At 40.4% G+C, this 14,220-nt stretch overlaps 1 protein-coding gene across 1 annotated transcript in view; it reads right to left on the bottom strand.

Annotated features, from left to right (window-relative positions):
* Window positions 1-5,304, bottom strand: part of LOC106581675 (uncharacterized) — a 210,731-nt gene extending 205,427 nt beyond the window's left edge. Inside the window, exons 1-2 of the mRNA XM_014163884.3 lie at window positions 5,096-5,304; window positions 4,937-5,004 (exon numbers count right to left, since the gene is read on the bottom strand). Of these exons, the coding sequence (XP_014019359.1) occupies window positions 4,937-5,004; window positions 5,096-5,106 (79 nt within the window). The 5' untranslated portion in view covers window positions 5,107-5,304. The remainder of the gene's footprint in view (window positions 1-4,936; window positions 5,005-5,095) is intronic.
* Window positions 5,305-14,220: the final 8,916 nt, after the last annotated feature.

A 14,220-nucleotide genomic window follows, 5' to 3' on the forward strand; every position in this document is an offset into this window, starting at 1 on the left:
GGTCCAAAAGGCTTCTTAACAGCTTTTACCCCTAAGCCATAAGACTGCTGAACAGCTAATCAAATGGCTACCCTGGACGATCCCCCCCTTTGTCCCCATGTGCAGTTGCAAACCGTAGTCTGGCTTTTTTATGGCCGTTTTGGAGCAGTGGCATCTTCCTTGCTGAGCAGCCTTTCAGGTTATGTCGACATAGGACTCATTTTACTGTGGATATAGATACTTGTGTACCCATTTCCTCCAGAAGATCCTTTGCTGTTGTTCTGGGACTGATTTGCACTTCTCGCACCAAAGTACGTTCATCTCTAAGAGACAGAATGTGTCTCCTTCCTGAGCGGTATGATGGCTGCGTGGTCTCATGATGTTTATACTTGCATACTATTGTTTGTACAGATGAACGTGGTACCTTCAGGCGTTTGGAAATTGCTCCCAAGGATGAATCAGGCTTGTGGAAGTCTACAATTGTTTTTCTGAGGTCTTGGCTGATTTATTTTTATTTTCCCATGATGTCAAGCAAAGCAGCACTGAGTTTGAAGGTAGGCCTTGAAATACATCCACAGGTACACCTCCGATTGACTCAAATGATGTCAATTAGCCTATCAGAAGCTTCTAAAGTCATGCCATAATTTTCTGGAATTTTCCAAGCTGTTTAAAGGCACAGTCAACTTAGTGTATGTAAACTTCTGACCCACTGGAATTGTGATATAGTGAATTATAAGTGAAATAATCTGTTTGTAAACAATTGTTGGAAAAATGACTTGTGTCATGCACAAAGTAGATGTCCTAACTGACTAGCCAAAATTATAGTTTGTTAAATTTGTGGAGTGGTTGAAAAATGAGTATTATTGACTCCAACCTAAGTGTATGTAAACTTACGAATTCAACTGTATATCGAAAATACAGTATATAAATACACAGTACAAAGCCCCATAGAAAATTGGATAGAATTGCAGGAAATTAGCTTCAGGTGTCCGGAATATATACATACATATATACATACATATATACATATACATATATACATACATACATACGTACGTATGTATGTATGTATGTATGCATGCATGTATGTATGTTGTGTATAGACCGTATAGACAGTATTTGAATATAATAGGGGTGTATAGCAGTAGTTATATAGGATGAGCCATGACTAGAATATAGTATATACATATAAAGTGGGTAAAACAGTACGCAAACATTATTAAAGTGACCAGTGTGCAATGACTATGTACATAGGGCAGCGGTCTCTAAGGTGAATGGTAGAGTACCGGGTGGTAGCCGGCTAGCGACAGTGTATGAGGTTCAGAGCAGGGTACTGGGCAGATGCCGGGTAGTGCTGACTGATGGCCTGGAGATAGATGTTTATCGGTCTCTCAGTACCAGCTTTGATGCACCTGTACTGTCTCCGCCTTCTAGATGGTAGCTTTGTGAACAGGCCGTGGATCAGGTGGCCGCGGTCCTTGATGATCTTCTTGCCCTTCCTGTGACACAGGGTGCTGTAGATGTCATGGAAGGCAGGGAGTGTGCCCCGATGATGCGTTGGGCTGACCGCACCACCCTCCGGAGAGCCATGCGGTTGTGGACAGAGAGTGCAATTGTCATACCAGGCGGTGATACAGCCCGACAGGATGCTCTCAATGGTGCATCTGTAAAGGTTTGTGAGGGTCTTAGGGGCCAAGCCAAATTTCTTAAGCCTCCTGAGGTTGAAGAGGCACTGTTGTGCCTTCTTCACCACACTGTCTGAGCTGAGTGAGAAGCTTGGAGGGCACTGTGATGTTGAAGGCTGAGCTGTAGTCGATGAACAGCATTCTTACATAAGTATTCCTCTTATCCAGGTGGGATAGGGCAGTGTACAGTGCAATGGCGATTGCGTCGTCCATGGATCTGTTGGGGTGGTAGCAACCTGTAGTGGGTTTAGGGAGTCAGGTAAGATGGAGGAGATATGGTCCTTAACATCTTGAAGCAAGTGGGGACAACAGACTGTGATAGTGATGGATTGAATATATCCGTAAACACTCCAGCCAGCTGGTCTGTGCATGCTCTGAGGATGCGGCTTGTGATGCAGTCTGGGCCGGCAGCCTTGAGAGGGTTAACAGACTTAAATGTCTTACTCACGTCAGCCACGAAGATCGGGCACACACTGTCCTCGTGAGCGGCGGGGGCCCAGATCAGCGGCTCGATGTTGTTTTCCTTGAAGTGGGCGAAGAAGTTGTTTAGCTTGTCCGGAAGCAAGGCGTCGGTGCCCACAATGTGGCTGGCTTTTATAATCCGTGATTGTCTGGAGATTCCGCATTCCTGTCCCAGCCTATGAGACATGCCCATTTAACTCTCATTTCCAACCAGAGCCAAAGACGTGCAGGAATCACCAAACTAATGGCACCATAAGCTCCACGGCATTGTCACTAACATTTTCAACTGGAATTAGAGTGTTTCTGAAGTATTTGCTGCCAACATGGCACTTTGTAAAAGTCTGAAGGCTATATCAGAGGCACTGGTCTCAACAATACACTGTTTAAAATTGAGAAATGCATCCCAATGAGCTAGATAAAGTGAACATGATTCAATTCTAGTTTGATTTGGTTCTTATATAGCAACAGTTTCTACATTTGGACCAAATTATACAGGTGTAAAATATCCCAGCTCTTTGGGCATAACACCTACTCACAGTATTACACTACTAAGCTTTCCCTTGTGAGTTCTTACTACTATTAACACAATAAAAAGCGTCATTAATGATTGCAAAACATTTATTCCAGTGGCTATGTAGATAATGCTCCCCAATCTATCAATTTCGACTACAGCTTCTATGAGGTAAGTGAGTAAAGTGTCGAACTCCTCCCTGTATTCAATCTGACAGCTGCACAATCCAATGGACAGAACTTTGACATAAATTAAATAATGGGCTGCAGTGAGATTCAGAGATAAATAATTTAGTATGGAATAGTTCCATTCTGAAACTCCACTTTCTCAAGACTAGTGTGCACTGCAGAGCTTAGTACACTCCAGAGAAGAGCTGTGCGATATGAACAAAAATACATACTGATAAATAAAAATAAAAAAAAATACCATAACTACGCTCTCTTGATGTAGGCATATTCACTGCAAATGGCACGCACTGCGGGCGCATCAAAACCATACTAACTAGATCCTAATCCGGTTGTGAAGTGGTGCCATGAACTCAATATTAATAGGTGAGAAATACATTATATACTTATAGAAAGCTGTGACACTCCTCTCTGTAACTAGAATAGTAGCTGCTTTGAAAAATGTATTTTCTACGGTCATGCTTGTGCTTCTCAGTCCCTCTGTGCGCACAGTTGGGAGAGGGAGTGAGAGTCAGCAGTCCACAGTGAAACAGGGACAGGCAGATATAAACTCTCATAGCAAGAATTAAGATAATGCATAGGCTATTAGTGTTGACCAAATAATGGTTTTATAACAACCTACAGGAACAGTTGTGTAGAAAATGACCAACGTAATTTTCATTTTATCATCCCAGCTCTACTGAAAGGTCCCTATCCCAACCTCTGGTTAGATATGAAGCAAGACACTGGACAAACAGTGAAGGAATGTGAGTTCTGAGGGCAGACTTTGGACTTGAGGAAGCCCCTGTCAACAGACCAAAGCCATTCTGTGCACATCAAAGTGGAATTATAAATTCAGATGAAAGATATCGTTCTCGACATTCAATAGACTAGGTCTCAATCACAACTAAAATTTTTACTGGGTATACAATGTCAATCCAGCACATAGTGTTTGCTTGTGGAACTATGCTATCCATGGGACTATGCTATGGAACACACTTTCACTGAGCAACTATCACTGAATCTACCAAAATCTTAAACACAGTTCAACATAATTCACAAAATACCAATGAAAACTAATTGCATCATTACTTTCACCAATATGTTTGCCTTAGAGCAGGGGTTCTGAAACTTTTTTGGGCTGGGGACCCCTCTGGTGATAGCAAATTCATCAGGGACCCATCATAATCAGAAAACAACTAGTGGGATAAAAATAGCATACAAGGAATTTTACTACGACTTCTGCAGTGCATGGCCGGACTAACCAAATCTCCAGCAATGGCTAGGAACATTTTAAAGAACTGGCTCTTGTCATCAAAGAGAACATTTTGCAGTTTTCAAGCAACTTTCCTGCAAATCTACACATTTTGTCATTGGGCAGAGAGATTTTTTGTGGATACAGCTTTAAAGGTCCAATGCAGGAAAACTGAACATTTGCCCTTATTGGCCAAGAGGTTTGGAACTATGTTATTGGTCTATAAGATCATATGGAATTAAATATATCAATCACTCAGTCCATTTACACTTATTTTCAGAAAAAAAAACGTGCAGGGATGATCAAATGAAATAATTCAGAAAGCCTTGCAAATTGAAATACAGCCTGAGGTTGTTTATGAACCAGTACACCTGCAACTCTTTTCTCCCCTGATGGTTCCTTATCAGCAGTGCCAATTTAAAATAACTCATACAATAAATATTGACTCGAAGAAAGTAATCTACCGTCCACAATCAGAAACGTCACAGACACGGGCAATGTTTATAATAGTTGACGCTGGTTACATTATAGCACAGTTACATCATCGCAAAAAGCATTTCCCAAATAACTGTAGATTATTTTCAAGACAAAAAGTAATCTAGCATAGACAGGCCTACTGACAGACAGCCCCCACCTTACATTAGCCTACAGGTGTCAACCTTCCAATAGCTTTGGTCAATGAAAGTTGTAAAACCATTGTCTAAGTGTATTTCAATATTTTACTGGTTTATTAAAACTGTGTCCCTACATTACCAACAAGGTTCACAAACGTTTCTGTCAACGATAACATTACGACGGTTCGAGAGACAAAGACCCAACAAGTTGAAGACATCTGAGCAGCTACATTTCCTAATAGTTTATAGTTTTTCTTAGGGCTTACCTGGCCATTGCGATGCTACGGGTGTCAGAAGAACCAGGACAAAGCAAAGTAGTGGCCACGAGCAACACCTGCAACGAGGTAGCACATCGTGTATTAAATTAATAATCATATCTTTCGATTTCTTTACATCCCCCATGAGCGTAAATGAATGAAAAATACCTCATTTCCATCTCTGTTTTGGTAGTGACCAAGTTCAAAGGCTACATGTGATTTCAGGGCAAATAAATGTAAAACTTTTCGCAATTTCCCTCGTCCACCACGATTGATTCCAAGCCGGTTGAACAGCTGATGCTCGGCTGTCGGCTCTGCTGGTTACAGAGAGAAATTGTGGGAGAGAAAAGTGACCCACATAATCTGACAAAGGAGAATCCTTCTGGGTCCTAAAGAGTGTTTTTTTTATTTCCGACTGTACGGGCCTTCTGCGTCTTCTTCTTCTTCAATGAGGTTTAGTGGCGGTTGGCATCCAATAAATGTTGCATTACCGCCACCTATTACACTGTAGTATAACTCCCTTACACCACCTAACACACCCTGTAACTCTTCTGAGGAAAAGTCTCGCACACCCAAATACCTATTCTGCAGCGGTGACAAATACCTACATTTTCTGCAATTTACGTTCCATCCCTGCAGTACAATTGATAACCATTGCTATAAATGCTAAAAATCCAATTTTACTGAAACATATATCACTTGTTGGTTTATCCCTCTGTACTGGTACAGATCTACTACTCACACCACTCCTCTCAGGATCCCTCCCCCTTGACCAGCGGCGATTTTAGTATGTAAATCTTTGTGGGTTTAAAAAATTGTGGGATGCATGCCAGCAAAGCCACTACACAACACTAAACAATACATTAATTGCACTATAACGGTGACAAACGGTGCCCACAAACTGTTAGGGCCTACATAAAGCTGTCCCAACAGCAGAGTCCTTACCACTGCTACACCTGGCTTTCAGCGGAGCCTTGTCTGGCATCGAAACAGTTCATTCAGCCTCATTGACTTCCCTTTAAAAAAACATAGCTGATATTGCTGACTTGCTTAATTAAACAAATGTGATTTCTACTGACAGTTGAGATGTACAAACTATGGCATAAGGATGACCAGCGGATAAGAGGCAATCCGTCATTTCGATGAAGACATTAATGAGTGAGCAACGACGGATGTAGTCAATATAACTATTTGTTCAGCAATTTTGAAAACTACAGAAACAGAATTCAGAACATGGGTCATTCTTAGAGTGTACTCCCTGAACAACAAGTCCGAACTGTAGGATAAATAAAGGGGGTATATAATAAAAAAATTAAAACTCTTACAATATTCGATATTTACATTTCTCTAAAACAGGTTATAGGCTACATGTGCACCACCAAGTCAGAACAGTGGGCAAAATTAAGAGGTGAAAATAGACCAAATTATTAGGGTGAGGCACATTGAAAGAGTTTGGGTCTTTGCGTGTCAAAAAAGATACACGTCATATAACACTATATGATGTGTTAAATAATCATTTAATTTGACACGTCAAATAACACAATTCTATTATATAATGTTGTGTGTGCTGAATTTGCATGTGCAAGCCAAGTCCCACCGCTACTATCAGTAGCACTGTCAAAGCTGTACAAAAAAGTCTGCAAACAAGCACACACCAGGCCACGAACGATGTGTTTACAATACAGCATTGGTGAAAATAGACCAAATTATTAGGGTGAGGCATGTGGGCTACTATCAGCTTACTACACATCATGCAGTTTTTATTACTTTCTAGCTACAGTATACATATCTTCCTTGCATATTACATCATTTATGCAGCAGCATACAACACATTTTTGGACTCACCTTGCGAAGGTGACACAGAGGTCCTTTGTGGGCAAATTTTGTCATCAAAGTCTGACATTCTCTGGATTTATGGTGGGAATTCGGGAAAAAAACACACACAGCCACTCCATTGAATAGCAGGTTAACATTAGTGGTTGCTTTGTAATGCTTGCAGTTAGCCACTGATTCCTTTCAAATGACTCACTGTTGAATTTGCGATTTCCAACATGGTCTTTATGTCCAATGGTCGATGAGCACCGATACATTTTATCTATAATTTCTCTTTATTATTTCTCTTCATATGACAAGGATTAAAAAGGATTTGCCAGTAGATTGTCGACTTGATTCATGATGATGACTGCTAGCTAAGACTTTGAAAGTAAGATGTTGACATGATCAGTCCAATCAAAGCTACTGTGCATATAAAGTGATTTGACGTAATTTTATCTGTGGCCAATGACCTTGAGCCTTCTTGGAAGAGTACTTGCAATATATCTCTATGGAAGGAACCAAAGGGCTGAAATTTTGGATGTCTACCCTTAGTAAAGACTTAAACTTGACGATGACGTACTGCTCCCATGAGTGACAGAACACTGAGCCAATCATGGCACAATGCTCCTGTTTTCTGCTGGCTCCCCCCACCACCACAGAAAGCGCTGAGCTAGGCTGAAACACCTACATTTTGGAGCTGCCTTACTCAAGAAAACAAAAAAGAGACAATTTTTTACATTGTTTGCAAACTGATATGTGACACATATTAATGCCAAAATAACATGCAAAACAGACAAGCCCCCCCCCCCATTTATATATATATTTATATATATATTTATATATATATACTGCTCAAAAAAATAAAGGGAACACTTAAACAACACAATGTAACTCCAAGTCAATCACACTTCTGTGAAATCAAACTGTCCACTTAGGAAGCAACACTGATTGACAATACATTTCACATGCTGTTGTGCAAATGGAATAGACAACAGGTGGAAATTATAGGCAATTAGCAAGACACCCCCAATAAAGGAGTGGTTCTGCAGGTGGTGACCACAGACCACTTCTCAGTTCCTATGCTTCCTGGCTGATGTTTTGGTCATTTTTGAATGCTGGCGGTGCTTTCACTCTAGTGGTAGCATGAGACGGAGTCTACAACCCACACAAGTGGCGCAGGTAGTGCAGCTCATCCAGGATGGCACATCAATGCGAGCTGTGGCAAGAAGGTTTGCTGTGTCTGTCAGCGTAGTGTCAAGAGCATGGAGGCGCTACCAGGAGACAGGCCAGTACATCAGGAGACGTGGAGGAGGCCGTAGGAGGGCAACAACCCAGCAGCAGGACCGCTACCTCCGCCTTTGTGCAAGGAGGAGCAGAAGGAGCACTGCCAGAGCCCTGCAAAATGACCTCCAGCAAGCCACAAATGTGCATGTGTCTGCTCACACGGTCAGAAACAGACTCCATGAGGGTGGTATGAGGGCCCGACGTCCACAGGTGGGGGTTGTGCTTACAGCCCAACACCGTGCAGGACGTTTGGCATTTGCCAGATAACACCAAGATTGGCAAATTCGCCACTGGCGCCCTGTGCTCTTCACAGATGAAAGCAGGTTCACACTGAGCACATGTGACAGACGTGACAGAGTCTGGAGACGCCGTGGAGAACGTTCTGCTGCCTGCAACATCCTCCAGCATGACCAGTTTGGCGGTGGGTCAGTCATGATGTGGGGTGGCATTTATTTGGGGGGCCGCACAGCCCTCCATGTGCTCGCCAGAGGTAGCCTGACTGCCATTAGGTACCGAGATGAGATCCTCAGACCCCTTGTGAGACCATATGCTGGTGCGGTTGGCCCTGGGTTCCTCCTAATGCAAGACAATGCTAGACCTCATGTGGCTGGAGTGTGTCAGCAGTTCCTGCAAGAGGAAGGCATTGATGCTATGGACTGGCCCGCCCGTTCCCCAGACCTGAATCCAATTGAGCACATCTGGGACATCATGTCTCGCTCCATCCACCAATGCCACGTTGCACCACAGACTGTCCAGGAGTTGGCGGATGCTTTAGTCCAGGTCTAGGAGGAGATCCCTCAGGAGGCCATCCGCCACCTCATCAGGAGCATGCCCAGGCGTTGTAGGCAGGTCATACAGGCACGTGGCGGCCACACACACTACTGAGCCTCATTTTGACTTGTTTTAAGGACATTACATCAAAGTTGGATCAGCCTGTAGTGTGGTTTTCCACTTTAATTTTGAGTGTGACTCCAAATCCAGACCTCCATGGGTTGATAAATTGGATTTCCATTGATTATTTTTGTGTGATTTTGTTGTCAGCACATTCAACTATGTAAAGAAAAAAGTATTTAATAAGATTATTTTTTCATTCAGATCTAGGATGTGTTGTTTAAGTGTTCCCTTTATTTTTTTGAGCAGTATATATATATATATATATATATATATATATATATATATATATATATATATATATATATATATATATATATATACATATATATATATATATTTGGGGGGGGGTATAAATCAGCTTTAATATTGCAGATAGATTGTGACATATCAATGTTGTAAATATATATATATATATATATATATATATATATATATTACTTAAAATATACACTACCGTTCAAAAGTTTGGGGTCACTTAGAAATGTCCTTGTTTTTTAAAGAAAAGCAAATGTTTTGTCCATTAAAATAACATACAATTGATCAGAAATACAGTGTAGAAATTGTTAATGTTGTAAATGACTATTGTAGCTGGAAACGGCAGAATTTTTATGGAATATCTACATAGGCGTACAGAGGCCCATTATCAGCAACCATCACTCTTGTGTTCCAATGGCCCGTTTTCTTAGCTAATCCAAGTTTATTATTTTAAAAGGCTAATTGATCATTAGAAAACCCTTTTGCAATTATGTTAGCACAGCTGAAAACTGTTGTTCTGATTAAAGAAGCAATAAAACTGACGTTCTTTAGACTAGTTGAGTATCTGGAGCATCAGCATTTGTGGGTTGGATTACAGGCTCAAAATGGCCAGAAACAAAGAATTTTCTTCTGAAACTCATCAGTCTATTACTGTTCTGAGAAATTAAGGTTATTCCATTCCAGAAATTGCCAAGAAACTGAAAATCTTGTACAACGCTGTGTACTACTCCCTTCACAGAACAGCGCAAACGGGCTCTAACCAGAATAGAAAGAGGAGTGGGAGACCCCGGTGCACAACTGAGCAAGAGGACAAGTACATTAGAGTGTCTAGTTTGAGAAACAGACGCCTCACAAGTCCTCAACTGTCAGCTTCATTAAATAGTACCTGCAAAACACCAGTCTCAACATCAACAGTGAAGAGGTGACTCCGGGATCCTGGCCTACTAGGCAGCATGACTTTAACCCATTTCATAAGATATTCTCCAAAATGTATATGTTTCAGGCATTTAAATATAAACTCCAGTCGTACTTTATCATAAGCCTTTTCAAAGTCAACTATGAACAGCAGGCCTGGTTTCCCAGATTTTTCATAGTGTTCTATTGTTTCCAGTACTTGTCTTATATTATCTCCAATGTATCATCTGATTAGAATGAGTAATATCCAACAATATATTTTTTAATGCTATGCGCCATACATTTTGCTCAAATTTTTGCATTACAACACTGAAGTGTAAGGGAACTCAAATTTCTTTAATGGACTGGATCTTTATATTTACCACTTGTATCCTGTTTCAGTAATAATGAAGTCAGAGCTTCTTTTTTAGTGTCTGATAATCTACCATTTACATAGGAGTGGTTAAAACATGCTAATAACGGTCCTCTGAGAATATAAAAAAAGTTTGGTATACCTCAACTAGTATGCCATCTAGCCCTGGAGTTTTCTCGGACGAAGTTCCTCCTCTGTAATGTGGCCTTCACATGAGTCTTTCTCTACAGCTGTTCATTTTACATTTTTGCTTGAAAAAAATCCATACAATTACCTTCGGTTAGAGGAGATGGAGGAGACTGAAATGGAAACAAGTACTTTGCTTCCTATTTCAAAACTTCATTTGGTGAATCATGAGTAACTCCGCCATTTGTAACAAGTTTCAGTAAATTCTTTTTGGTAGCATTTCTATGTTGAAGATTTAAAAAATAATTTGGTGCATTTTTCCCCATATTCCATCAAGTTTGCTTTATTTTTATAATATATTACACTTGATCTTTCTTTAATAAGTTCCTCAATTTCTTTTTGTTTTTCCTCTAACTTATTCTGAGGCTCTATGGTACAGTTTTTATTGCTATCTATCTGTTCTGTTACACCTGTCCTTTGTTAATATGGACTATTTTGACTTAAATTGCTTTTGCTTCAGAGATGAGTACTGAAAGGCACATTTAAAATGTCCCATACAATAAGGGGATATGCTGTACCTATGTTAACTCGAAAAAATGCAGTTATACATTCCTCTGTCCTAGTTAAAAACAAGTTAACATCCAATAGGCTTTGATTACATTTCCAATATCCTCGCTCACGTGGAAATTCAGTAAGAGTAATGTATATCCCAATTATCTGATGGTCCTACCGCATTATATCCCCTATCAACACTTTTTAAACTTTTGGTGCCAATGAGAATGACACATAAGAAAGAAGTCAAGACGACTAGCTTGATTGAGCCTCCACCATGTATATCTAACTTGGTCAGGATATTTAAGCCTCTATTTATCCACTAGTTCCAATATATCCATGACATTCATGATTTCCTTAAGAGCATGAGGGTGATAGTTTGAAGTGTAATTTCCTTTAATCAATCAATCAAATGTATTTATAAAACCCTTGTTACATCAGCCAATGTCACAAAGTGCTATACAGAAACCCAGCCTAAAACCTCAAACAATGCAGATGTAGAAGCACGGTGGCTAGGAAAAACTCCCTAGAAAGGCAGGAACCTAGAAAGAAACCTAGAGAGGAACCAGGCTCTGAGGGGAGGCCAGTCCACTTCTGGCTGTGCCGGGTTGAGATTATAACAGTACATGGCCAAGTTATTCAAGCGTTCATAGATGACCAGCAGGGTCAAATATTAATAATAATCACAGTGGTTGTAGAGGGTGCAACAGGTCAGCACCTCAGGAGTAAATATCAGTTGGCTTTTCTAGCTGAGCATTCAGAGTTAGAGACTGCAGGTGCAGTAGAGAGAGAGAGTCGAAAACAGCATGTCCGGGACAAGGTAGCACATCCGGTGAAGAGGTCAGGGTTCCATAGCCGCAGAACAGTTGAAACTGGAGCAGCAGCATTACCAGGTGGACTGGGAACAGCAAGGAGTCATCAAGCCAGGTAGTCCTGAGGCATGGTCCCAGGGCTCAGGTCCTCCCGGAGGGAAGGGAGAAGGAGAAGGAGAGAAAGAATTAGAGGGAGCATAATTAAATTCACACAGGACACCGGATAAGACAGGAGAAATACTGCAGACATAACAGACTGAGCCTAGCCCCCCGACACATAAACTATTGCAGCATAAATACTGGAGGCTGAGACAGGAGGGGTTGGAAGTCACTATGGCCCCGTCCGATGATACCCCCGGACAGGGCCAACCAGGCAGGATATAACCCCACCCACTTTGCCAAAGCACAGCCCCCACACCACTAGAGGGATATTTAAAATAGTATTACAATCTCCCACCATAATAATATGATCTTGTATTGCTTGTAGGGTTGATAATTTATTATATATATTTTCAAAGAAATGTTGATCATCATTATTTGGTCTGTAAAGGTTAATCAGCCATATCTGTTTATGGTCCAATTACATATTTAACCCTTGTGTAGTCTTAACATTCTGTATGCTCCGCTTGTCCTAAGTGTAAAAAATGACCCGCCTTCACTAAACCCCTACAATTAAGCAGCTTAATTGAATTTTAAACCCCAAATCTATTTTTCATGAAGAAACAACCTGTCATTCATCACAAACTTTGTGAATATCTGGGTTTTCCCTCTTCACAATGCAGAAATACTGCATTTAATCATTGGACACCACTCGTTTTTATTACAACACAGCTGTCATAATTGTTTTATTTGCTAAAGTAGAGGTTTATTATTATTATTATTAGAGGTCGACCGATTAATCGGAATGGCCGATTAATTAGGGCCGATTTCAAGCTTTCATAACAATCGGTAATCGGTATTTTTGGCCACCGATTTGCCGATGTATTTTTAAAATATTTTTTTTGTATGTTATTATTTTTTTTTTAAATTTAATTTTTAACCTTTATTTAACTAGGCAAGTCAGTTAAAGAACACATTCTTATTTTCAATGACGGCCTAGGAATGGTGGGTTAACTGCCTTGTTCAGGGGCAGAACGACAGATTTTTACCTTGTCAGCTTGGGGATGCAACCTTACGTTAACTAGTCCAACGCTCTAACCACCTCCTTTACGTTGCCAAGGTAAGTTGCTAGCTAGCATTAAACTTATAAAAAAACAATCAATCAATCATAAACACTAGTTAACTACACATGGTTGATGATATTAATAGTTTATCTAGACTGTCCTGCTTTGCATATAATCGATGTGGTGCGCATTCGCGAAAAAGGACTGTCTTTGCTCCGGCGTGTACCTAACCATAAACATCAATGTCTTTCTTAAAATCAATACACAAGTATATATTTTTAAACCTGCATATTTAGTTAATATTGCCTGCTAACATGAATTTCTTTTAACTAGGGAAAATGTGTCAGTTCTCTTGCAAACAGAGTCAGGATATATGCAGCAGTTTGGGTCACCTGGCTTGTTGCGAACTGTGAAGACTATTTCTTCCTAACAAAGACAGCAGACTTCGCCAAACGGGGATGATTTAACAAAAGCGCATTTGCGAAAAAAAGCACAATCGTTGCACAACTGTACCTAACCATAAACATCAATGCCTTTCTTAAAATCAATACACAGAAGTATATATTTTTAAACCTGCATATTTAGCTGAAAGAAATCCAGGTTAGCAGGCAATATTAACCAGGTGAAATTGTGTCAGTTCTCTTGAGTTCGTTGCACGCAGAATCAGGGTATACAGAATCTGTCTCGTTGCGAACTAATTTGCCAGAATTTTACAGAACTATGAAATAACATTGTAGGTTGTGCGATGTAACAGGAATATTTAGACTTATGGATGCCACCTGTTAAATAAAATACGGAACGGTTCCGTATGTCACTGAAAGAATAATGTTTTCGAGATGATAGTTTCTGGATTTGACCATATTAATGACCTAAGGTTTATTATATTATAGTTAATTCTATGATTTGATATTTGATAAAGCAGTCTGACTGAGCGGTGGTAGGCAGCAGCAGGCTCGTAATAGTCAAAGGTATATGGTTTAGAGAGAAATAGTCGACTCGTCATAATTCCTGTAATAACTTGCGACTGAACTTGAAAGGGGTTCCTTCGTTATTTTACCGTTCATGTCTTCCATAGAGAATGTCTTGATCTACTTCAAATAAGGTCTGTGTTTTGTGCTTGAACCG

Source organism: Salmo salar, chromosome 21 (genome assembly GCF_965601325.2).
Source record: "Salmo salar chromosome 21, fSalSal1, whole genome shotgun sequence".
NCBI lineage: Eukaryota > Metazoa > Chordata > Actinopteri > Salmoniformes > Salmonidae > Salmo > Salmo salar.